This window comes from Lytechinus variegatus, chromosome 7 (genome assembly GCF_018143015.1).
Source record: "Lytechinus variegatus isolate NC3 chromosome 7, Lvar_3.0, whole genome shotgun sequence".
NCBI classification, from domain to species: domain Eukaryota; kingdom Metazoa; phylum Echinodermata; class Echinoidea; order Temnopleuroida; family Toxopneustidae; genus Lytechinus; species Lytechinus variegatus.
In genome coordinates, this window is record NC_054746.1 from 44,608,647 (window position 1) to 44,635,909 (window position 27,263).

Below are 27,263 nucleotides of genomic sequence, written 5' to 3' on the forward strand. Positions count from 1 at the left end.
TCAAGATGCATATTACTGATAATACCCGCCAGTACTCATCTCCTTGTAAAGTGAGAAAACCATATATATCATATTTGTGTTATTGATTCGAGAGGAAGTCAAGGCAAGCCCTGTTCAACTGGGTCGTTCCCATTGCCTGATCCAAGATCACAGCTGGAATGTAAAATCCTGTCTGAAGGTTTGGTGGGTTCGATAAATAATTACATTTGACATCATACAAATATGTAGTGACTATTTTTCCTATGATTAATTTTTCACAAACATGTAAATTTCGCCATTATTCAGATACATCTATGGCACCCTCTCCCCATACACTTTAAGTTTATTATTTTCTTGATGAAAGCAAATTTTCATATCTTCATGTTCATCCAGAAGTTATAGGAAAATAACATCTTGAAGTTTTGTCCCATGCCAAATTTCCAAAAGAGGAAAATGAAATATACTTTTAAAATGTCAGGGCCTGGCTTTTGTTTTTAATTTGTGCATCTAAATTGAAAGTTTTCAACCATAAACTTCACATGTTTAACATTGTTTTCTCTTTCATTAATGTGAAAATTACTTCAAATTTAGAATATTAATAATCTTTGGATTCACTAAACCTTGATAACACCATTGCTAATAAGGTTAAAAACAGAACTTCTAGTAACTCAACAAATTTTGTGCAAATTTTGCAATTTACATGTCCTGTAACAACAAACACACATAGTGCACAACAGCTTGTGATACACATGTTTGTATCAGTTATTTCTCATCCAGCAAAGGAAACGCGCCCTTGCATGCTTTTAAATGAAATTGATTTCTCTTGCCTTTCATAACAGTCTGGCATTGCATCTAATCAGATTAAACTATGTTTACTATACTTGTTGAACATGTTGATTAACATTGTTTCTTAAAAGAATCTTGTCATATTGATTGCAACAGAGAGCAACAGTTGAAAGTATAATCTAATTATTATGAAACCTCATATTGGCCCAACATACAGTGTACAATTGTTTCTGGTACTCTTTGTATTTATAAGTTTGCTTTTTATGCCTGTATTTATCATGAAGAGAAAAAAAAGTCAGTTTCATTTATTTTCTTTCAGAAGCAAACATTGCTGAAAAGTATGTATGCATTGATTCTAGGTGTAAACGAATGCTTAAATCAAAGAAGATTTTGAATTGACAATTTTTAATTCTAATGTCATGATGTAAACTAGGTGATGAGGTTTTTTTTTGATATAAATCAAAATTACTACTTCATTCAATTTGAAGGAAGTGTATCGGGGGAGGTATTAAAGTATTTCATTAGTTTAACTAGGTTTATGGGTTTCCACTGTTTTTACATGTTGGAACATTATCTACACTTCTATTGCCTTTTATGTGAAGTCTATCATTAACTAAACATTTTTTTTCTTAAAGCAGAAGAGCAAACATGAATTCTAATGGATAATCTGATAATAATATTAGTTTTTTCTGAGCATGGCAGAGCTTACCATGTAACATTAGGAATTGTTGAAATTTCAAATAATGAAAACAATCTTCTTTTTATTTCAAAAGACAAAATAAATCTGCATTTCTCAATGTTACATGTGTGCAATTACTGTGTTACAATTGTTTACTATTAAGAATGGATGTACATGTATGTTGTTTTGTTTTTTACTTTTCTTTTGTTTTACATACTTTATGTGTGTATGATTTCGTCAAACATGTAGTACTGCACAATAATCTGTGTACAGTGGCATAAGTCATACACATGTCTGTACACATACATGTATAATGTGCATGATTTCACACATAAAATTTTGCAAAAGGACATTACATGTAGGGGAGACCGGGGTTAGTCGGAACATGAGGTAAGTTGAAACATTGTAATTTTCTTTAAAGCCTCTAAAATAAATTTAAGCAATACTGCCCTCAATTCATTGATATTAATAATACAACAGTGTCGAATTATTATTGCAATAAATTGAGGCAGTATAGCATAGATTTATTTTACAGGCGTTAAAGAAAATTACAATGTTTCAACTTATCCCACGTTCCAACTAACCCTGGTCTCCCCTACAATTATGTTTGTGATGTCACAACGTCAGCAAATGAAATTAATGAATAATGGGAGGAGCAAATTTGATATTTCATGAGAGTTATCAAAGGTGAAAACAAAGTGAAGTGCCAACTTGAACATTACACTTCACTATTAAACAACACAATAAACTGGATTATAAATTGAACCTGGCCCTGGGGGGTGAAGTCTTCCCCCACTCCCATCCCTGGACTGCACCATATCACACTGTAAAAACTGCGTTGTTAAAACTGACACCAATTGGTGTTAATAGAGGACCACACCTTGGGGTGTTAAAATTACACCCTAGAGATTAAACATAACACCAAAGAGTGTAAATGTAACAACAAAAGGTGTTGTAATAACACCTATAGGTGTAAAATTAACACCACCATTTAACACTGGTGTAAAATAACTGGTGTTGTCCTCTATGTACACTGGTTAACACCACAGTTTTTGCTGTGTAGGTTTATCTGTAATTAAGAGGGCATTTGAAAATGGAATACAAACCTTATTCTGAATCTTCCAATATAAAAAGTGTCCATGAGGATCAACCTTCAGAGTCACTGGAGTAGCTGATGAAGAATCCTACAAAGAAAAGAACAAAACACATAGGTCAGACCATTTTGTTTTAAAGGTGATATGCAAGTTTTGGTAATGATCTCAAAATGACTTTTTACAGAATCCAATATAATGACCACCCAAGTGTCTGTTCATATGAATAAAAAGTATGTGCCGAAGGATTCTGGAAGAAATTGTGTAATTGCTGAGAAATAAGCAAAATAAGCGCAGATTCTGGCACTTCTGTTGGGTCTTTATTCCAACAATATAATATACACTGTCCCATGTGTGCCTATCTGTGTTGGTGGTCATTAGATTTAATGATTTCACAAATTTCAGTTTATGGACTGTACCAGATCTAGATCGACTGATGATATACATGTAGTAATACTTAACCTTGGTTTTACAGACTTTCTCACAAAATCAGTGTTTTACTGCAACTACTGTAATTTAGCTTTAATAGGGCAAGGAGCACAGGTCTTTCTTTTTTTTCACATTTCTGGGAATTTTTTTTCAATACAAAAAATATCCAGGTCAATGTGAAGGGCTTTGTGGTCTTTTAAGCCCTTACAGACATTCAAATTTAACTGAATCAGAGTTCAACTTGTATAGGCCTAGAACAGGATACAGCTTATTGCATACAACCCTTTAGGGAATATCTATACAGGTCAACATTGTAGAATACTTTGTGATCCTCCTGGGAAAAACTTTAACTTTATTTGTTAATCAATGAACAAATTAACCTGTCACAGTACAATGATTTTGAGTGAATGAGGCAGGCCTGATACAACTACATGTACATGTACATGGAGACACAATTTAGGCTTACAATGTAAGATCGACCATGTATGAAAAACACAATAGAAAATTGTGCATTCATATTTGGATGAGTAACAGTGTATGAGACAAAAATCCATGTACAGTGTAGATCCATTTTCATCACACCTTTTTAAATAAAAGATTTATATTTAATGTTTTATGAATTTCTCTCACCACATAACTTGACATAACACATTATGCTAAAACAGGAGTGTCTAGAATACATGTAGCCTTTCAACTAGGCCTCAATACATTCTTCAATTAGTGGCAAATAACATGTGGAACATGTTTTATATGAAAATGTCATAAATAGGGCCAACATGGTAAAAATAACACTGAACACTAAAACAGTAGAAGACATGCTACTGATTAACTGATAGTTTAAATAGCCATTAAACTGCACTATATGCCTACACATTACAGTCGTATGAGAATGCATTAAATAAATCGGAGAGAGGGTTTAGACTCCAAATTATGACGTTAATAAGCATAATTCACACATGTACATGTACAAGCAAACGCTTTAAGCTTTGACACTGTAACACACAGCGTCACAAAGACCAGAGTGGACAGCCATACTATCGTCATGGTAACACAATACGAGAGGCAGGATGTGAATGTGTAGTGAGAGGTAGAGATAGCACTCTTGTTTCACCTTGTAAGGCATTGATAGAATACATTCACTGCTATTACAGTGTGGTACTGGTATCCTCCTCATTACAAAATTGCACACACATATTCATATTTCTTGCAGTATCGTGATAACGATCTGGTGAGACTGCCCAGAAGCATAACAAATATTCCTATACATGTACACGCATTAGTGTCGCTTGCTGTTAGGGCACTAAGTGTAATCATACAAATGATTTGCCGACCTGTCATCAAATGAATAATCTGCTCACGAAGTACAATAATATTACATGACAGCATTCTATGAATATTTACCAAAAGAAATATTTTCCTTCCAGTTTTTGCCACTGTAAAACTAAGTGTTCTCTAATTAGAGCCCCTAACAAATTAATAACTTGTTGCTCATCAAATTTTTTTCACAACATTCATTGTAGATACATGTTCACTGCCGTCTGTTCAATACATCTTGGTCAAATGTATCAAATAACCATGTTCAAGTTGCTAAAATGACTTTGATAGGATGTAAAGTAATCTCTTCTCTGAATACCTCAAAGTAAAGGCCTGGTCACACCGCCCGAGCGTTGTTGAAGCGGTCGTGGAGCGGAGAGAAAAAAATCATCACCGCTTGCTACCATTCACCATTTTGTATTTTGATTGTTTTCGATTTTTTTTCCCCCCCCCAATTTGTGAGCGAAATTCGACTCTCTTTCCCTTCTGCTCAACGACCGACCGCTCCAACAACGCTCGGGCGGTGTGACCAGGCCTTAAAGTTGTGATAACAATAATGAATCATCATATGACCTTCAAAGAAAACCTGAAGACAAGCGTTTTTTGACAGACAAGGGAGAATATATACATGTAGGCCTACCGGTGCATTTGTAAAGTTTGAACCTGAAATAAACATTCTTTTTTCTATTCTTTCTTTTATTTGCTCTGAAGCATCTGTAGTATTAAAAATGTAAATTAGGTAGTGTGCCGTACATTGTTATTGTCATAGTTATTCTTATCATTATTTATATTATTATTATTTAATATTTGTACATTATTATTATCATTATCATTATTATCATTATTATTATCATTATCATTATTATCAATACTGAATTATTATCATTATCATTCTTATAATCATAATGTACTTGTACAGTAAATCATATATCATCCCGGGGGGTCGTCACCTCAGTGAGAGGTTGTCTTGTCAATTTGAAAAGAATAATTCTAAATCTGGTTAGGGATAACAATTAAACAAGTGGAATGCCTCTGGCCGTCTCACCTGCATCACGCGGTTCAATATAGCAGCAGTGCTGACTTTGAATACTACTCTAACTCGCACAAGATGTTCAGTGATACATGGTTACTCTTACATGTACATGTATGTCCACTTTTTATGAACTAGACCAATAAACTTACAGAGATATGATGGTTATTCAACAAAAAAACCCAATATGGCCAAAGTTCACTGACCTTACATGACCTTTGACCTTGATCATGTGACCTGAAACTCACACAGGATGTTCAGTGATACTTGATTACTCTTATGTACAAGTTTCATGAATCAGATCCATAAACTTTCAAAGTTATGATGGTAATTCAACAGATACATCCAATTTGGAGAAAGTTCATTGACCTTTGACCTTGGTCATGTGACCTGAAACGCGCACAGTATGTTCAGTGATACTTGATTACTCTAATGTCCAAGTTTAATGAACTAGACCAATAAACTTTCAAAGTTATGATGGTAATTCAACAGACACCCCCGATTCGGCCAAAGTTCATTGACCCTAAATGACCTTTGACCTTAATCACTAGACCTGAAACTTGCACAAAATGTTCAGTGATGCTTGATTACTATTATGTCCAAGTTTCATGAATCAGATCCATAAACTTTCAAAGTTATGATGGGAATTCAACAGATATCCCCAATTCGGCCAAAGTTCATTGACCCTAAATGACCTTTGACCTTGGTCATGTGACGTGAAACTCATGCAGGATGTTCAGTGATACTTGATTAACCTTATGTCCAAGTTTCATGAACTAGGTCCATATATTTTCTAAGTTATGATGACATTTCAAAAACTTAACCTCAGGTTAAGATTTCGATGTTGATTCCTCCAACATGGTCTAAGTTCATTGACCCTAAATGACCTTTGACCTTGGTCATGTGACATGAAACTCTAGTAGGATGTTCAGTAATACTTGATAAACCTTATGGCCAAGTTTTATTAACTAGGTCCATATACTTTCTAAGTTATGACGTCATTTCAAAAACTTAACCTCAGGTTAAGATTTGATGTTGACGCCGCCGCCGTCGGAAAAGCGGCGCCTATAGTCTCACTCTGCTTCGCAGGTGAGACAAAAATCAAAATTGCAGAAAAGGGGCACAAATTTTCAGAAGAATTCAGAAAAATCTTTCAGTGATTTGGATTATAATGACAAGTCAAGAGGATTCCAAAAATAAATCACCAAGTTTTCAATGTGTTTTTCCATGTGACTTATTTCTTTTATTACAGACTGTACTTGTTGGTCCCTAGGCTTGCTTCTCTATTAAAACAATAATGAGGTACATGAATTAAGCTAAATTTGTACATGTACTTTGCATACTTTTTATGATTTGGATTCTTGACTTTGTTCATACAGGTACAGGTGTGTATTGTTCACTGTGCATGAATATACATGTAGCATTTCAAATTTAAAATAAAATATCATACACATGTATTGTGCCAAGAATACAGTGTGCAAATAAGACATTATAATTTGTAACATATCAGGTGAATTCATCAGAATTGAAAAAAAAAAAAATCAAGAATATATTGTTAATACAAGAGAAATATAGTTCATGTATGTAATTCTCGATACAGATCAATTTTTGAAGTATCAATATCATTAAATTAAACATACATTTTTTACCTTAAATTAAAAAAAAATCATACTGTCAACATTTTTAAAATGAGCTCCTGCTGTAGAATTCATAATGTGCAGCAATGAAAAACTGAAAATATGATTTATATTGGTTTTGGGCCATTGCAATTTGATGAGATTGGTTGTTTGTACTTCATTTCTATAATTTAGGACATCAATTTGTCGGGCTATCTCATCTCAGTTTAAGAGTCCAACACAAATCAGCCAAAGGTAAAGGAACTTTATTGCTGACAAAATATCCCAGTTTGGCTGGTCTTCAATCTTTGGGAATTTCACTGTCATATTTCAATTTTATTGTACAATGTTTTTCATTATGCATGCGTCCTGATACATGACAAGCAGTTTTGTTTTATACAATACGGATTGATATTTGATAAATAAAGTTCATTGAACATTATAAAACAAAATTATTTTAATTTATTACAAAATTCATGCAGTGTACATGTGTTGGGTACATGTAGACAATTATATCTCGGTCACATTTGCTCTACGGCGAGTCGAAAACAGCCGTTTTAAATATTTATTTTTATGCAAACCACCTATATGTACATGTAGCTCGTACATCAATGTTAAAACGGCTGTTTTCAACTCGCTGTACGGCCGCCTTAGAGCAAATGTGACCAAGGTATTAGGTTGAAGTTCTTTTTCTCACACTGAATGAACTGTAAACACAAGCTAAAATATTAGGAGTGTAATGATATGAAAGTGTTCAGTGGTTTACAAAAAAGAGAATAAGTGGGGATATGACATCATCAGCTCACTCAATGTATATTCACGAAGACATTCATAGAACTATTTTGTATTTCACTGAAAATGCAAATCTATAAAATGTCACCAAAAATTAGTTATTCCTCATCTGATTCCGAAAATTTTCAGTGAAGTTTGTCTGATTTTACTTTATCTGTAAAATTCATATACAAACACATACATGTACAGCCTCCGTTACCCCTTTAATTCCAACAGATTGGAATTGAGTGATCCTTCAGTATTACTATTACTTTATGATCAGCCAACAGGATTCCTCATTCATAAATCTGCATTACACGTAAATGACTCAAAATAAGCACAGCATCTTTGTTAAAACAAAATGTTTGAGCCAAGGGTCCTAGCAATACTGTAGACTTGGGTTCTAAAGGTTGGTTTACTATTAAAGGCCACCACACACTTACAACTGTTCGCGATCCGATTTTGGAAAAAAATCGCATTTTGCTCATTTTCTGAAAATGTGAATGGAAAATCTCATTATATTTGAGGTTAAAATTAATTGAAAGAATACAATATAACCATTTCGAAAGATTGCAAGCCTTTATTTTGGAGTAAAGGCCAAATTAGTTTTAAATCGTAGCCAATCGTACGACTGCTATGATGTCAAATGTTACAACTACATGTAGATATCAAATTTGCTTTTATTCTATTAAGGATGATAGCATAGTCACAGATTTGAACATATGTAGGTATTTGTATGATGATTTCAAACATTACACAGTACGATATTCCAAGTCTCAATATTAGCATCAAATTCTATACGTTTTATTCCAAAATTGAGTCGCAGACCAATCGTAAGGTGTGCCGTCACCTTACATTCTGGTCTTGAGATCAGATGATGGAGCTGATTTTGAATGCTGAATCCATGAACCTACCAAAAGATATCAAAATCACCCGACTGATCAGAAATGAACTCTCTCTTGTTGTGAGCCATATGCACTGACTGTAGTCTGTACACATGGGACTACAATACATGTACATCACGTGTATCTGTTCTGCCCAAACATTTCAAGTGAATTTTGTTTACCGGTATTGTTTTTGTCATTACTCAATGTGAGGTCATCTGAATAGTAACCCTTGTGCAATGGTAAAAATGTTTTACATTCAGCCTCCCATATGCTTGCATACTGTAGGCATGTAGCTACAACAAACTAAGTAGGCAATGTACGATAGAATGAGTACATATTTTTTCTTGTAGAAATACGGTAGTAACAGTCTTAATCTCGTCCAAAGTTTTAAATCTAGTTAATTGCCCGTTGTTCGGTGGTGGCCGGATTTACCTCTAAGTCTTGGCAATCCCCTTGCTTGGTTGATTTTCCCTATTTATTCACCATAACTTGTTTTTGGCGCATTTTAGGGTTTTAAGGCATTAATGTGTATGGAATATGAAGTTTGTACATGCACCATCTCAAAAGTAATGAACACATTATGATCTTGGATGTGGAAATGTTAAAACATATTTGTAAGAGCAGACAGAGATTGTAATAGTTTAGACAACTACCCTGGTACATGTACATGTACAATGTCTACAAATATTTGAATGCATCAACCAGCTTTTCATCTCAATGAGCCAGATAGAACAACGACATGGAGGAGAGTTTCTCAAACAAGGATCGACTCTCAGAACGGAAATGAATCCTCACTGGTTTCCTTGCTCATCTTTAATCAGTATAGGAAATGAGATAGCTAGATTAGCACAGCACCAAATCTATGGAATGATCAAGGATTTATTGAGTTTTCCTTTGCTTATAAATCTACATGTACATGCATTCCAGTAGATATAAGTTACATAGTATGTATAGAGAAAAGACAATGTACGGTTCATACTTTGATCTTGTACTTATACCATGATCACATTTGGTCTACGGCGGCCGTACGGCGAGTCGAAAACAGCCGTTTGAACATTTTTTGTACCAACTACACATAGGGATTTGGATGAAAATTAAAAAGCGGTTTGAACATTTTTTGTACCAACTACACATAGGGATTTGGATGAAAATTAAAAGGCCGTTTGAACATTTTTTTGTACCAACTACACATAGGGATTTGGATGAAAATTAATAAAAAGGCTGTTTTCGACTCGCCGTACGGTCGCCGTAGAGCAAATGTGACCATGGTATTAAGAACACCAGAGAGGACTCAAGTGGAACATTCACGATGTTCATTAACTTTCAAAGGTCAACACATGTATTTACCTTTTATACAAATTTTAAGATCATAATCATAAGTCTTCTGAAAACCTAATTTCTTGTAATTTTTAATAATGAAAATAATAATGAATATGATGATAACAATGATGTAATAATAATAATACTAGTAATAATAATACTAGTTATAAAAATAATAATACTAGTAATAATGATAATTACTAAAAAACTAAAATAATAACAATTATCAAATTAACAAAATCTAATAGGGGCTTAATTACTATAACAAGTGGAATGCCTCTGGCAGTCTCGCCTGCATTACGGGATTTTGACACATGTAGCAGTAGTGCTGACTTTGAAAACAGCTATTGAATAATTATTCACAAAAGAAAACACTCATGACAAAAAATACTATGTCCATTGACCCAAATTGATCTTTGACCATGATCATGTGACCTAAGACATGTGCAAAACATACTTAATTACCCTTACATGTATGTCTTTGTTTCATGAACTACATAGATCCATAAACTTTCAAAGTTATGATGCCAATTCAAAACATTCATGTACCCTCAACATGGCCAAAGTTCATTGACTTTAAATGACCTTTGATCTTGGTCATGTGACCTGAAATGTGCACAGGATATTCAGGGATACATGATTACTCTTATGTCCAAGTTTCATGAACTAGATCCATATATTTTCTTATACCCTTTTCATAAACCTATCCTCCAATTAGCCGCCTAAGAGTAATGCGGATAATTCAATAAAAATTGCGTTCATAAACTCCGAAAATAAGCCACATTATTTTTACGAGCGCCCGTCCTGAAAAAGGCGGATAATCGCCATGACAACTGGACACGCCCCCTCCGATGCGGTTGTGTTGGAAAAGGGTGACCTTGTGACCGCACCATGGCAATTATCCGCATTATTTGGAAATGCGTTCATAAACTCAAAATCTTATCCCGATGCTGCTATTATGCGGATAATAGCAGCATCAGAGTAATGCGGATAACTCTTGTCCTCCTCCAATTTTACGACCAAATTATGCTGCTATTATACCCCTTTCATAAACCCCATTAAAATGAATTAGGCGGCTAATAGCAGCATAATTTGGTCGTAAAATTGGAGGAGGACAAGAGTTATCCGCATTACTCTGATGCTGCTATTATCCGCATAATAGCAGCATCGGGACAAGATTTTGAGTTTATGAACGCATTTCCAAATTATGCGGATAATTGCCATGGTGCGGTCACAAGGTCACCCTTTTCCAACACAACCGCATCGGAGGGGGCGTGTCCAGTTGTCATGGCGATTATCCCCCTTTTTCAGGACGGGCGCTCGTAAAAATAATGCGGCTTATTTTCGGAGTTTATGAACGCAATTTTTATTGAATTAGCCGCATTACTCTTAGGCGGCTAATTGGAGGATAGGTTTATGAAAAGGGTATTAGCCACCTAATTCATTTTAATTGGGTTTATGAAAGGGGTATAAGTTATTCTGTCATTTCAAAAACTTAACCTTAGGTTAAGATTTCGATGTTGATTCCCCCAACATGGTCTTCATTGACCCTAAATGACATTTGACCTTAATCATGTGACCTGAAACTCAGGTAGAATGTTCAGTAATACTTGATTAACCTTATGGTCAAGTATCATGAACGAGGTCCATATACTTTCTAAGTTATTCAGTCATTTCAAAAACTTAACCTTATGTTAAGATATGGTGTTGATGCCTCCGCCGCCGCCTTCGGAAAAGCGGTGCCTACAGTCTCACTCTGCTATGCAGGTGAGACAAAAGATTATGAGTGTCTAAAGGAATGTCCTAGAAACCATCCCTGCAGCTAAAAAATGACCAATACTAATAATGTAATAGAATTCATGCAACCAAAAGACTGAACCTTTTGCTACAGCTGTCATTTCAAACAGCCAGCAAAATAAGTGGCAGCTCTTCATATCTACACGCACAATTACATTAAAGTGTAATAGAACTTTCTAAAATTGTACAAATGGTGTCATAACCCCTGACAACACAACCTAAACAATTAGAAATATTTTTATGCAATTCAGTTTGAGAAATGATTTTTTTTTAAACATCAAGGTCAATTTTTTCTCTCTCTGCTTCATACCTGTTCTGCACGTACGTATGTACACACAAATATATATAGTGTACATGTACACTGTAGGCTACAATAAAAAGTCTAAATTTCAATACATGTACATTTTGTACACTGTATAAATCATGTTATGACAATCATTGAACATGCCAGGTTCACACTGTTATTGTCAACATGATGTTGATTTTCAACTTTGAAAAATCACCTTTTAGTGGGAATAAAATGTCAGGTAAAGCAGAATTTTACAGCCTGACATGACTGACAATGTCCTATTGACATTTATACATGTAGTTCTGCATGGGCACCTCTACATCAATACATTGGTATCTGGTGCATACAATCACTGACTGTAACCAAGAGAATTAGTTCAAGTACTGGATCTAAGCAGGAAACTAGGTGCAAAATGATCTGAAGAGCAAGAACTAATCGCTCACCTTATTAATAAAAGCACTTCACACAAATTCATTCACCTTCATGTCAAGCGAACTGGGCGAACTTGTAATCCAACTTGATTTCAAAACCAAAATACTCTTTTTATTTGAACCAAAAATCTATATCCGAGGTGAAATTAAGACAGGGACAACTGTCAAAGTGTGTCTCTTTGTCAATGACAAAGCACCAACACTTCTTGTCATGTTTGATAAATGGATAGTGTATCAATTTTTTTCCCTCTCTCTCTCTCTCTTTCTCAACATAACCCATTCCCAAAATACAATATTCAATTTTGTAGCAATGTAGGCCTACATGTACTTTTTACATTGTCAATCTGACATGCACAATGTAATTTGCAATGGAAGGATATCTGCTGTACAAAGCTGATGATAAATCCAATGTCAAAATTTTTTTACAGAAATGATTTCCATCAACATAATGAATTGACAGTGGAATGTACATGTACATGTATGATAATGATGGCGTAATGCACTTCAACAACTTAGCCTTCCCCCACTTGATGAACTTGTATTAAGGAATCCCATTAACTACCATCTATGGAAGCGAATGGTTCAGTCGGCAATGATTCAGGTGTCTGAGGCCAGACAGCATAACGTCTTCACCAACAAGACATCCTTGTCCTTATGGACTAGTACCCCTAAACCAAAGGCGAAGGATCTATACCCTGGGCACGTTTCCAACCCAAGTCTGCGGTCAGCCATCACCATCCATGCTCAGATCTCTTGCCAAGTCTATCCATGGACCTATCACATTTATGGACATTCAACGAATCCCCTCCTTTGGGCCAAAGACCATCACCGCTAATCGCGTAGCCAGGATTTCATTTTGGAGGGGGCGGTAAATGCACGCGAAGCGTGCCAACACTTACAGAGCGCGCGAAGCGCGCTCCCTAGGGGGTGGGTGCAGGGAGGGGGAGTTTCCCCCTCCCGCGCGAAGCTTTTAGTGTTTCATAAATTAAAATGAAAAGGAGTCGTTTCTCTTGTCTCTAGTACCTCCAATTCGGTTGACTATATTGCGATTTTGAACCTTGTTTTCAAAAGTGATTGTGAACGCACAAAAGAGGTATACAATGGAGGAAATTAAAATGATAATAACTCCGCGCGAAGCGCGGAAGCTAAAGTGTTTTATCAATTTTTCTTGCCATAAAAAGGGTCCCGAGAAAAGGGTATTCTCAAAGATATATTGAAACTTTCTTTGGAAAGATCAGATTTGATTACAAACAATTTAGCATCAGTGCATATTTTTAACTCGCAAAACAGAGGAGAAGATTGGTAGAGGAAGATATTCCTCCCCGCGCAGAGCAATGAAACTCTGAAATTTCAAAGGGCGGACGTTTCATCAAATGTAGATATCTCTAATACCCAATCGTCTCTAATTCAATTGATTTTCTAAGATTATTGAACTTCATTACAAAGAAAATAGTGCGCATAAAGTTGAAACTTCTGTGATTTATTGAAACTATCTATCTATATAATAAAGGATGATTATTTTTTTACTTATCCTGAAGCGCTTCATTTTGAATATAAAGAAACTTAAGTGTCATTCAAAATATCAAACTGAGGGCGCAGGACAGGAGATGAATGTATACAGGGAAATGACATGAAGTTCAATACAATTTGATAAAAAAATATTGTACTTTTTTATTTAATACGACACGAATTCCATACCTTCCTCTTTTAAAATTAGGAACCTGTTTGCCCCCAAATTATGGTTGTTTATAGTAATGACCTGAAAAGTGGGAGAAGCTGACTTTATGGAGGTGACGGCAAAAACTGATATAAAGATTTTACCCGCTTGGAGCCGACCAGACCAGAAGTTGCGCGATCAATTGAAAAAAAATAACTTCATATATTTACTTCGGCCTAACCTTACTCAAATTCATGCCCTAATGTATACAATTTTAACTTTAACTGGCAAGAAGCACATAGCTGAGGTGGAAAAACAGGGTTAGAGAAAAGGTGGGGGAACAATGGAGAACTTCAATATTGTCATTTGACCGCGCGCAGCGCGGAAGCAAAATTCATATATGAATTTAGAGCAAGAAGAGTGAAGGAGTTTCTCTTTTGAGAAAAAAAATAAAGAATAAAAAGAAAAAAAAACACAAAGCTACCTTTCTTCCCTTTCCTCCCTTCCCTTTTCCTTTTCTCCTCTCTTTTTTCCCTTCTTTTTTTTCTTTTTGGGGACGTTTTGGGGGGGGCGACCGCCCCCACCGCCCCCCCCTGGCTACGCGCCTGATCACCGCTAATCCTTTTATAAGCAGAGCGCTGGCAGCAGACGCTCAAGCCAGCCGTAAAACAAGCTATCAATGATGGACAGCGGAAATAAATTTTGCGCTGCTCCTATCCATTGCGATGTTGTTCTTTCACTTTATCAAAAGCAACACATAGCAGTGAACGTTAGCGCTATGAAAATGATTGCAGAAACAAGAAAACAGGCGTGCATAAACATATTTTTGTATAATTAATTTTACATATTGTATAAACGTACATTGCAAATAACCGCACATGAAATGCATTGAAATCACCTTGCAGATCAGTATATTTACGGCAAAGATGCAGTTGAAATTCTACAGAGAAATGTGTGAAAAACCGTTAAAAATGCATCTATTTCGGACAATACTGATGTCGATAGTAGTTACCTAAGGTCAGAAGTTGATTTTCATTTTGGCGGAAAATTCCACAGGATTGATGAAATTTAACAGGATTTTTTTGATGGTCAGACGACAATCGCACATTATAGACAGCCTAAAATCATGTACTGAAAAAACAGATATGAATTGCGCATTGCATTCTAGGTAATGTAGGGACTTTCCCTTTTGGCAATCGGGGCTAAAACATGACCTTCTTTGGTCGAAAGAGGGCCAGTGATCGATCAGTGACGATCAATGGCTGAAAGGAGCTTGTGTAAACAATCGTCCCCGGGCGGTCGTCCTAAAAACCACATAAAGAGAAAGTTAGGGGTTAGACAGCGATTTTGACAGCTGGAAACAGGTGGTGGTCATAAAATGCTCTCGTTGAATGTCCATTCGTAATAGGTCCATGGTCTATCTGACTCAAGTCAGGCTCGCCGAGATTGGCATAGCACCTGATTATTGCTGTCGTCTGTGCATGTCAGCCTGCGAGGATGTGGAACATCTGGTTGCTACCTGTCCAGCCCTAGCACCTGACCGACAGGACCTTATCCAGCGGGTTAAGGCTAATCCCAACACCAAGCAGTTTGGACCATGCTTTGAATCTACCCCTGCTCTTTTTGTAGAGTCGGTCCTTTTTTTACCTCCTGGGCGTATCAGCAACAACACAAAAGCCCAATTACATACTCTTATTCTAGGTCTTGCAACCTCCACACGACTCGTCAAAACTTACTCAGTACTTCATGATTGCAACTTAAAGCCTTCAATGAATTGCGGCCCTTCCAACGGTGCCGTTGATCTCCGACCTTAGCGGAAGAAGAACACAGGAGATGCACAAACTCTTACTCAATACTCATACAGACATTTTGGCTTTATTTTTCTTATATGAAGGCTACATGTACACTGTACTTCATGTACATTTTTGTAAAGCTCATTCCATTTACATACAAGAGACTAATCTCATCTGAGTTACATTTTCAACCTGATTCAAATTTATAAACAATTTAGAATCAGTTCCTTGTAAACTCATACCACTCATCCCTACCTGCCCCCATCAACAGTATTTATGATTGATGATGGCATTGATGATGTGAATAGAGACCTGGGGAGCGTTTCATGAAAGGACTTGTCAGACGTTTTATCCGACAAGTCCCATTTTATCCGACAGTTACTATAGTAACAGTGCATCTCAGCCAATCAGAATCAAGGAAAGATGTCAGATCTGACAACTTGTCAGACAAAAATGTTGATGAAATGGTCCCCTGTTCTTCACATCAGCTTCCACTCAAGCAACCCATGGTCATCCTTACAAGCTTTTTCTGAAAAGGAGTAGGTTGAGTGTGAGGCAAAACACCTTCAGTGTTAGAGTGGTGAGTGGTGAGCGACTGGAATTCTTTGCCTGCTGAAGTAGTCACAGCATCAACAGTCAATCACTTCAAAACAAAACTAGACAAGTTTTGGTCTGCATGGCATTATGTTCATGAATGGGATTAGTACTAGTCACTGCATTGGCACAGCAGAGGACAAATAGCACAGATAGCGATTTATCCAAGCTAGGAAGACAACGTACAGTACAAGATAGACCTGGAAACTTGACTGCAGACACAGCTGTATTTTTCCAGTAGATGCGGTATAAAGGTATTAAAAATACATCCATGTACATGGAATAAGATCATATATCATACAAGTTAGATCTCTTTGTAAGAAGAGACTTCTGATTAAGTGTTAAGTGCTAACTATTACACTGTATAGTTAGACTATAATGATTATTCATGATACTAAAGAACAAACTCAATCAATCAAATTCAATTCAATTTAATTTATTAACAGTAATAAAATAGATCATAGTAGTAGTAGTAGGCCTAGTCAACATAAATTCATCTATTTTTATGTTTTGTATCAATTATTGAAATATGAATGCAGATCCCTTCAACCCTTGTCATTTTAAAAGCATTAACTTTGAAGTCTACATAAATTTTAAAACATCAAGACCAAGAAAACTTTGCGCTTTGTTTTCCATAAGGGCATGTTCTGAATTAGACCAAAAGCTTCGGTCTCTATTTTGTTGGTTGTTCAGCTGAACTCCGTTGGCTTCACTCACTAAATACAGAGACCGAAGTTCTAGCGCGATCTGTACAGGGGACTCAATGGCCATATGTTTATGTACTTAAGATCGGATAAAACGGGGAAGTGAATTTGAGCGACAGCCGAGGTAAGTCACTGTTTTTGTTCCTTTTAACTTCATTTTTCTCCGTTTTTGGGCAATTAATGCCAAGCCCAAGAGGTAATATAAATTTGCATTTTGGTCGCGTTAATTTTCAAAATTTTTATTCATTAAAGACAAAAATTGAAGAGCCCCGACGGGGGGATTTTGCATTGCAAGTCCCCTAATGGTGGCTGCACGATAGCGAGCCGTCTGTGTACGAGGAGAAATTTTTTATAAAATGTTTAAAAAACTCCTCGAAACAGACGGCTGCCAGCTGTCTAGTTCTGAATCTGAGATTTGCAACAAGAAAGTAAACCCCTCAATATACACACAAATGAAAACAAATGAAAGCAACTAAAAAGATGACAAACTACAAGACACCTAGACTAGAGCTCACCTCATCCCATTTGAGGAATTTGTTGCCTTCCACGAGTTCATCAGGAACAACAATCTCTTCTAACTTTAGCCGAACCTTTGATGTGTCAGCCCCGGCCATTGTGTTTCAAATCTTGTCTAATTCATCAGCGTGAACTTCAAACAATAATGTTGTTATTTTAACTCTACAGACAGAGAGTATTTGGTGACACTCAACATCGACAGTTTGGATCACTGGCGTCAGATTGAACAAGGCAACCGCATACGGAATTTGTTAGCTGTCACAACTCCAGCGAAACTATACTTCAGTGTCCGAACATGTATGAAATTCCAATGGGCTAGCCCTGCGGTACAGGTACTTCCGTGTTCCGCTCACAGTCAACCAAGTCTTGCTCACTTGTTGAACCTTAAAATTCAATCTGAAATATTCCCGAATCTGAATTCCGCCTAGAAAATTTTGATGGAGATTGAAATAAGTAGAGTGATAATTTAAAAAAAATATTAGATTCAAGGTGTTTCAGCAAGAAGCAAGATTTTAAAAGGATTCGGCGCAACTCGGGCTCACCGGCTACCGAGGACCAACGATATCGCTCATCCGAATCATCTCGATCTCGCGCGAGATCGTCAACAATGGGCGTGGCCTCGAAAATGATGTCAATAAAGCTACTGGTAGGGATGAAAAATCCCAGGATAAAAACACCTCCACCCACTTTCTCTGGAAAGTATTTACTCAAACACCTTCCCCTTAGACAGAAACGTTTTCTCCATTGCTTTGTTTTCCTTACTTCTCATTTCATTATATATTTCTCTCTTTATTAGTATACTTGCCGAGCTCCTTTTCCCATGGGCGTTTTCCTTCTTTCCTTCATTAATTCTTTCTTTGTCATTTCTTCCTTTTATTTCTTCTTTTTTTATTTTTCCCTATATTTCTTTCTTTCATTCTTTCTTTTATTTTTTTAGGTCTCTTATCTTTCTCTCATCTTCCTCGTCTTTCCCATTTCCGATCGATCAATAAGTTTGACCCCTGCCCTCCCTATTTCCGACTGATTTTTTTTTAAATGTGATTTTGAAAGACTGGTCAATGGTCAATAACGGAGTCAAACGTCATTAGGGTATTTTTTTCGAAGACTAGCCAAACGTGTTTAGGGTATGTTTTCTCAAAGATTTTTCCCCCTCGTTCAAGTGAAAAGTGTTCGGGCGCGAGACAAAACTTGTTTAGAAGTCACATTCTGGCGACAACTTGTTTAGTAGGGGCCAAAATGTGTAAATGAAGCCCGCGAATTTTTATGGCATAATGATAATATACATACATAGGCAGATCCAGGTTCTCGCTCGCATATGATAGTTGGATGCCCATCCTTTCCATGGTTACATGAGTGCTTCGAATGTTCAGCTTATGTTGGAATCACAAATTTTCACGATAACCATTTTTTTAGTCGTCATATTGTGAATTTTCAGCTCGCACTCCGCGCTCACATCATTAGTTACCTATCCCGCTCATGCTTACAAAAACTGCTCAGAATGTTCAATTTTCAAGTTTAAATGCTTGAAATACCCCCAGGATTTAGCTTGCGATTTGCACTCACATTATTGTAAGTGGCCTTTTGAAATTGATCTTCCTTAGCTTGTTTATAACAACAAAGCTAAGATGTTAATAAACCCGTGCATGGACTTTAGTAAGAATACTCCCTCAAAAACAACTAAAGGAACATATGTTTGAAAATGATCCGCCCTCCCCCCCCCCCCCATTGGCAAAAGCTGGATCCACCCCTGTGTACATATATCATGAATAACGTATATACAACACTTTAGAAAGAAATAAAGGAGAGTACTAAAACAGAACATTCGTAATAATCGATTTGGACGTTCATAAATAAAATGAATAAAAATAAATAAAACATTAAAAAAAATGAATCATATTATAGGCCTCTCTCTTGGCCTATTTTCAAAGTGATAATCACGTGCGAGGGGAGTCGAAGGAAAATTCAACTTTTGGAGAAAAATAAGTGATTAACTAAAATTAGGCGAGTTTGTTCGGACTATCAATTTTAGCAGGAGATAATTAGTGACTATACTCGATACAGAATAGGGAAATAAAGTGGTCTTCAGAAGTGGCAATTCACGTCACAGATTCTAATAGAATCATTCGGAGATGGCGCTATTTCATTTTACAAAGAAGGTTATTGAGGATTAGGCCCTGTGACTAAAATCAATTATCAGACAAGATGTCACATGTATTTGAAAAATATATAATAAAAAATGAAGAAGAGAAATGATCTGTTGTAATGTCTTCTGTTATTTATTTTTAAGCCATTCCCGGCATAGCAATTAGTAAATACATGTTTAACATCTCTTTGATACCCACAATATTGGCAGCCAGCATAAAGAATGGGTTAATGGCTAAGCACGGATATCTTCTTTTGAATAGACAAAATGGCCAGCAACCAAACAGCTTGTAGACCACTGAGTATTATAAATGAAACCAAATGGAATGAAGATTAATTTGATAAAAGAAACGTATTAACTTCTAAATAGTAATTCTCATGCCAGCTGCTCTTATGTGGTCAAGAATGATTCTCTAAAAAATTGTGCTCTTCAAGATTATTTCTTTTCCTTCCCACTTTTCCATTCCACTATTTCACATTCGTTCCTATTCGGTCTTTCCTTTATTCCTTTGCCCACACCCTCCCCTTACTTTGAACTTCAAGAAGGGATGCATCATTCCTGTCTTAGGATTGGCCAAGCACTATTACGTTGGTAGCAGGCCCCCCCTTTCTTTCTCTCTCTCTCTCTGTCTTCCTTTCTTCTCTGTCTTGTTGATTGCATGACTAATTGTTTATTTTTATCTTGCAAGTATTTTATACTTATTGCGCTTCAATCACAGAACAAAAAATAGATGATTTCCAATATAATAATTCAATCTCTTTCTACCAGCCCCCCCCTTCTCATACCCCTCCCTCCCCTCTTTATATAATTTTTCCTCTCCCTCTTAATATATATCTCTCTACCCTTACTCACTTTGTATACTTGAGATTAAAAAATGGATCTCGTAGTTGGTATTGTATACAAACAGTTATAAAACAACTTTATGGTTCACAAAAGATACCTTTATTCCAACATTGATAATATACATGATAAATTGTTTACATTATATTCATTTTGTTTTATTTTGTTTTTATTTTCTCTGCAGTTTTAACTAACAAGCTTAAGCAAGGGTATACAGTATTTAATTTACATGACATTCTCATTTTGAGTTGCTCAATATATTAAAAACATATATTATACACAGGAAAATAATACATTCATTATCATTCAATCAATAGTGTAATTTACAATTTACAAGAATTATTAACATGTACACATAATGTCTGAATCATCGCATCATTATAAACAATTATAAATTCAAAACTCACAAACCCATATTTTGAAATCCAGTGTATATTAAACCATGATTTAAAATCTGCAGTCTAACAATTGGTAGTCAAAATGTCAAAACTTTGTTCTTTAAATTTTTTTTATTATGGTTGAATAGTCAAGAAAAATAGTGCCCTCTTAATTTCCCTGAAAGCTTGAGGACCCTATAAATGCTCATTATCAAACATCTGCTATTGATGTGTTTTATGTCACAATTGGCTCCCCATAGTTTAGTTTAGTTTTAGATCATGGTTTAAAGGGGAAGTTCACCCTGACAAAAAGTTAATTGTAAAAATAGCAGAAAAAATAATAATAAATATTGCCAAAGGTTTGAGAAAAATTTATCAAATTATTAAAAAGTTATTAGAATTTCAATTATTTGATTTGTGACGTCATATGCGAGCAGCATTCCTACATAGCAAATGGTAAAATCAATGAAATGTCATTTTCTCAGAAAATTGAAAATGGTTTTCACTATACCTTTTGTATATCAATAGACAAATCATTTCACACCAGATCATGAATAGAAAACAAAATTAAGTCATCAGGAACCATAAAAACTTTGAAATTCATGCATTTCATATTACATAACACATGGGGCAGCTGTTCGTTTATGATGTCACAAATCCAAAATTTTGAACTCTAATAACTTTCTTATTCTTTAACATATTTTCCTCAATCCTTCACCAATAATTTTTACTATTTTTTCTGCTATTTTTATAACAAAGTTTTCTTCGGGGTGAACTTCCCCTTTAAGTCAAAACAAGAAATAAAAATAAAGGGTTATAGTAATCAACTGTAGGATTATTGAACATATCTACATGCATTATACATGCTGATGAATAAAGATAAGAATTTTCACCCCTGGCAAATAATTACAATAAGAAAGATTATGTAAAATGATTTGCATCTATCTAAAATTGATTTCGAGTCCCATCTTCAGGATCCATGAAAATTACTTTCAATTAAGAATAATTTTAATACCCATGTTGCCTTTTTCTAATTTGCCGACTTAAAGGATTTTAAACCCCATTTATTGACATTTATATGATATTAAAGAAGTTTTTAAGTGTATGTATAAATATGTATGATAGGTGAAGGACATACTGATCAATTAAAACTATGCCTACTTTATACAAATTGTCCTTGTATGTCATCATATGCTGAAGCCCTGGTTAAGACATTAGTATCAGACAAAAAAATCTAGATGGATTTAAAAAGCAAATATAAGATAGTAGAGGATTATCAAAACTTTTAAGGAAAGCCTGGGGTTAAATGTCAGTGTAAAAGGGGTTTTAATCTCTTTAGAATTGAATGATCGTTCATTCTCAATGTGATCTCCCCCTTTAAACATGAGCCAAAAAGTGTGTTTAGGATTATGCATTTACAATACCCTAGGTAATACTGACATGATAAGACTTAAATTTTAATCAGATATAACAATGCAGTATTCATGTAACATGATATAGGTAACTCTCGCGTACATCCATTGACCATATCTACAAGCAAATTTGATGTCTGTAGCACCAATAATATATTGTGATATATTACATACCATCATATATTCCTGCATTATACAATGTACATGTAAAGAGCAAGGACAGTTATGTAAGAGTTGTCTTTTAATATAAAGGATATACTGCAATACAACTTGCATAGAATTGCCTCTAAATCATTATTACACTTCCTTCCAATATGCTGCATGTTGTGAAAAAAGCCATATATACTACACTTTGTTGGTACATGCACATTTTTCTTATTCTTATATCAAGCCATTATAGTATGAATGATAACATTCACACAGGTACTACCTGTTTCCCAAATGTAAGCTCTTAGCTACTAAACAAATATTGTGATTTTGTTTGGTGTGCAATTATCTCACTTGAATTGAAAGATTTGTCAAATTACAATTTGTTAACAATTAACATGGTGATTGTCCTCTTAGCAAGATAATCTTGACAAATATAAAAAGACAACATAAAGTTCAGACTAATATTTTAAGTTTTGGACCTCACTCAATCCATAAGATATACACTACAGTAAGTAGTTCACAATACTGAAGGGGTGATTGGTTGAGAATAAGTAATTTATTGTAAGTATGATTTAAGTACATAAATCTTTGTATAAATGTTCACCAAGGATAAGTGTTTTTTTTATACCATCTCACTTGTTATTACAAGAAATATTGTTAATCTCCATTGTTTCCTACAGGCCAAAACTGTCATTACTTCCATTCCTGGTATACACACATGTTCCCAAACTGTTGAGATTTCTCTCAAATCAGTCTCAACAATGAAAATATTATATCAACGCAACTTTCCAAACTACAATGTATACAATGTTCCTACAATGTATGCACTGTTCCTTCAAAAGCAACTAAGTTTTTGCATGCGGAATTAATTCTGAGAAAAAAAAAGACATTTCTGATATTTTTAGTAGAATCTTCCTTTCCAAATTGCACCACTAATTTTTGGTAATTACATTATATTTCAGTTTCTTTCTACAGAAATTGACAGGACAAACTAGTTGTTGAATTCAGTTGAATAAATGTGCAATATTACAACATTTGCAAAGGATAGATATGCTGATTGACACAATTTGGTGATGTAGTTTGGTTTTTCCAGCATTTTCAGTTACTTACTGATGCAGAAATTTGATGTTAAACCCCTAGGTCAGATCTTTGAGATGATGACCTTATGACATGAAACTTTGATCCCTGGATGTGACTTACGACTGAATGATATTGTGAGTGTAACAGACTATATCATCTCCTTAGGGTAATATAAATGGTGATCTCAATGACTCTTGGTGTTGATATTTGCATACAAGGGTTTACAAATATTATAACAATTGCACCTTCATCAGCGCAACACCTAGTGAGGTCAGTGTCAGCAGTGTGGCTGGTGTAAAACCAAAATCTAGTTGGACTAATACTAGCACTAGATGTGAACACCAAAGATGAAATTGTATTACCTATAGTGATATTACTGGTGTAACACCAAAGCTTAATTGGATTAACAATAACACTATTGTTAACACCGATAGTTAAAATCATCTTGTTCATGGCTTCCCCTGCTTGAAGAGTTGGGATTAATTTGAAATATATAAAAAAAAAAAAGTTCTGTATATACATTATATGTAACTAGTTGAGTTAACCCACTGACTAGTGAATTCTGGAATTCCTCTGGACTTTGAAGAGGGAACAACTCGTTCCATTCAATGATATATTAGGAGAAGTTATTTTAGGGTTCTATCTTTAACCAGTGAAGTTACTAAAATTCATTTTTAATTTAATACTTGGAGCAGCTGATGCCTTGGGTCTTGATGGTTGTCTTGTAGGTTGCTTTGCTTTATTAGAAGCTTGGTTAGCATGGATAGCTGTCTCTAGCTTTGTCTTTAGGTCTGGAGAAGCAGCCATTACACTCTTAAAGGCATTAGGATACTGATGACCGGTCTTGATAAGACGTTGAAGGACATGATCATGTAGTGATCTAGCTTGCTTGCTTTGTTGTTGCTGGCTACCGGTGGTATCGCCCCCAGAGAATAGGAAGCTAATCAGGATTGGTACCAGCAGGGCTACCATCTGGACTCCTGTACAAAGTAGACACAAAATTACATTTAAACTTTTGAATTCCATGATGATTAGTCATTTTCAAATGTAAAGTTCACATAGGTATTTTTAATTAATGAGCAGAAGATGTCTACACAAAAATAATTTCACACTTGTGTATAAAAACAAGTCCCATGTCTATTTCTGTCTAATAAGACCAGTACCTATTACATAAAATAATTCACTGCTAACTTCAATAGAATCCATAATTTTGATTAGCTGTTAAGTATTGTTACCATAGTAGTAACTATCAGATGGGAAAGTTACCTTAATATTACTTATATCACCATAAATATCTTTTCAAAGAGCCCCTGTAACCACCACTTTGAATCAAACAAAAAGGGCAACTTATAACAAGGCCTATACCCGACCCTTAAAAATTATACAGTCTTGAAACCAATTGTAAAGTTGCATGACTTTCCAAATCTGTTTTCTCAAAACAGAAACTAAAATTAATTACATGTATAAAAAAATTGATCTCTGAAGTGCAAATTGGCAATTTGCAAAAAGGTTTCTTGCAACACTTCCTTTATACACAAATCAATTTTCCCCGACTTACTGTGAGAGTCATCTGTTAAGCCAACTAATATTTCAAGGACACGTATAGATTCAATGATGACTGCTACAGACTCATCATTATCAGGTATGTTTCCAGCTGAAGATTGTAGATACTCTACTAGTCTTGGTCCTAGGGCATGTATGTAAGGTGTGGATACATCATGGTGTGGACATTGAAAGATAGACGCTGCCATCTGAAGACACTTCAATTTTACCTGAAAAACAAACAAACACACACACTAAAATAAGTAAACAATGTAATTACATTTGAAAGCATTGCATGAATAATATCACAATTATATTTTCAAAGGTTTAAACATAACAGATCTAATGTCCATGGCCTGTACTATGAACAGCAGCTTTGGTTTTGCCCTTATCTACTTTCCATCATTTACTCATCATGTATTTTTACAGTGTAAATCACAAGGTTTCAGTTTGCCCTTCTTACGTGCTACTAACAAAATCGTAAATATCTATTTCCCTTATGAATAAGAAAATAGAAAATCAAAAGGGGCCTAAGCTTTCGATCCTAGCAGAATCTTCTTCGGAGGCAAAATGACAAACATATAAAGTGGAACAACCATAATATAGACCACAGACATTCAACAGCAACACTAGAAACAAGGAGACAAAAGGGGCATTAGTGAGAAGAGATGGCCAATCAGGTAAATGAAGAGGATGAAAGAAAAGGAGTGGGCAGACACAAAGGGAAGTTAGTGTAAGTAAGGCCAAAGAAAGACCTCAAGCCGAGAGGGATTAAGATATGAGGTAGGCAACATCAAACAGGATCTGGAACAAAACAATGACACTTATGTCATTATGAAAAAGAAAATACACATCAGTTAGGGGGGTGCTGTTAAAACCGCTTATCTCAAAATTTACTTTTTTGGACAGTTCAGAAAAAAGCTGTATTTTAGAATCACAATGGAGGTACCTAAATTGCCAGACAGTCTTTTTGAGAACTCTTTCTAGGCCAAAGAAGGTTTTCCACTTATGTCGTAACTCTAAAATCTAGCTTTTTACGAGTTGTCCTAAAAAATCTTTGTTTGTGATACAAGGTTTTACCAACCCTGCCAATATTTTTGATCGTTACTGAATGACGTACCACAGGTTCTTCTGATTTGAGTGCTTTAGAGAAGAGATCTACTCCTTGAGCTTGAAGAGATGAGATAGCTGACACAGAAGGTGGAGCAGATGCAATGAAGACTGCTACAGCCAACAGCACACTACACATATCAACCTCCATCTTATCCTTATCTGTATGGAATGACATTGATAATGATCATCATGATGATGGCCATAGTAATAAGCAAATGGTCATTAAAATAAGAATTCAGAGCATGCTTATTCTCCTGAGGATGGCAAGAAATTGCCAGAGTAAAGTGTTTCTAAAAGATGGTCTTGAGGTTGAATACAGAGTAAAGTTTATTACTTGTCACACTTCGATAAGAGTTACAGTCCCACTTGGGTGCCAATCAGATTGATTCGTAACAGCTAAAGTTGAATCCGATCTTTGTAGGTTAACTTTATGGATGTCAATTAGGGTTATACAAAATTCACTCCCATTATGTTAAAAGAGGAAGAAACTTTAGGCGATGTATCTCATTTTGTATCAAGATCAGGTCACCAGGCATCCATGAAGTTACTTATGAAAAACTTTATAAAATGACCCTGGCTTTCTTAAAGGTATGTACCTGGGTTAGAGTAATCCAGAATTGTTGCCAAGGTGCTTTGAAGGAACTTCTCCCAGTCATTAGCACATCTAGGATCCTTGACAAATGAACAGGTAGCCAATGACCGTAGTGCCTGCATGCATGATGTCACTGTCGGAGCACTCTTACCATCCAATGATGGCTCAGCTGTCTCTCGCAGGACGTTGGTTGTTAGGCAAAGGATTGTGGGTAATACTGATACACTTCCTGTAAGATACAAGATTGAAGTAAACAAATCTTGACAATTGCGATTACCCTGCTATAGCATGAACACACTATTTGAGGTTGAGTAAATCATATGAAATTGTT

General features: G+C 35.5%; 2 protein-coding genes across 6 annotated transcripts in view; both read right to left on the reverse strand.

Moving 5' to 3' along the window:
* The window catches only part of LOC121419419 (1-phosphatidylinositol 4,5-bisphosphate phosphodiesterase beta-1-like), a 119,181-nt gene extending 100,925 nt beyond the window's left edge, over window positions 1-18,256 (reverse strand). The window contains exons 1-2 of the mRNA XM_041613877.1: window positions 17,683-18,256; window positions 2,551-2,628 (exon numbers count right to left, since the gene is read on the reverse strand). Of these exons, the coding sequence (XP_041469811.1) occupies window positions 2,551-2,628; window positions 17,683-17,781 (177 nt within the window). The 5' untranslated portion in view covers window positions 17,782-18,256. The remainder of the gene's footprint in view (window positions 1-2,550; window positions 2,629-17,682) is intronic.
* A 5,207-nt stretch (window positions 18,257-23,463) lies between these two features.
* The window catches only part of LOC121419420 (HEAT repeat-containing protein 5B-like), a 66,064-nt gene continuing 62,264 nt past the window's right edge, over window positions 23,464-27,263 (reverse strand). For 4 of the 5 annotated variants that reach the window (XM_041613881.1, XM_041613879.1, XM_041613880.1 and 1 more), the window contains 4 exons: window positions 26,937-27,161; window positions 26,348-26,499; window positions 25,244-25,457; window positions 23,464-24,665 (listed from right to left, as the gene is read on the reverse strand). In XM_041613881.1, the coding sequence (XP_041469815.1) occupies window positions 24,331-24,665; window positions 25,244-25,457; window positions 26,348-26,499; window positions 26,937-27,161 (926 nt within the window). In that variant the 3' untranslated portion in view covers window positions 23,464-24,330. The remainder of the gene's footprint in view (window positions 24,666-25,243; window positions 25,458-26,347; window positions 26,500-26,936; window positions 27,162-27,263) is intronic. The other variant, XM_041613883.1, reaches the window with a different exon arrangement.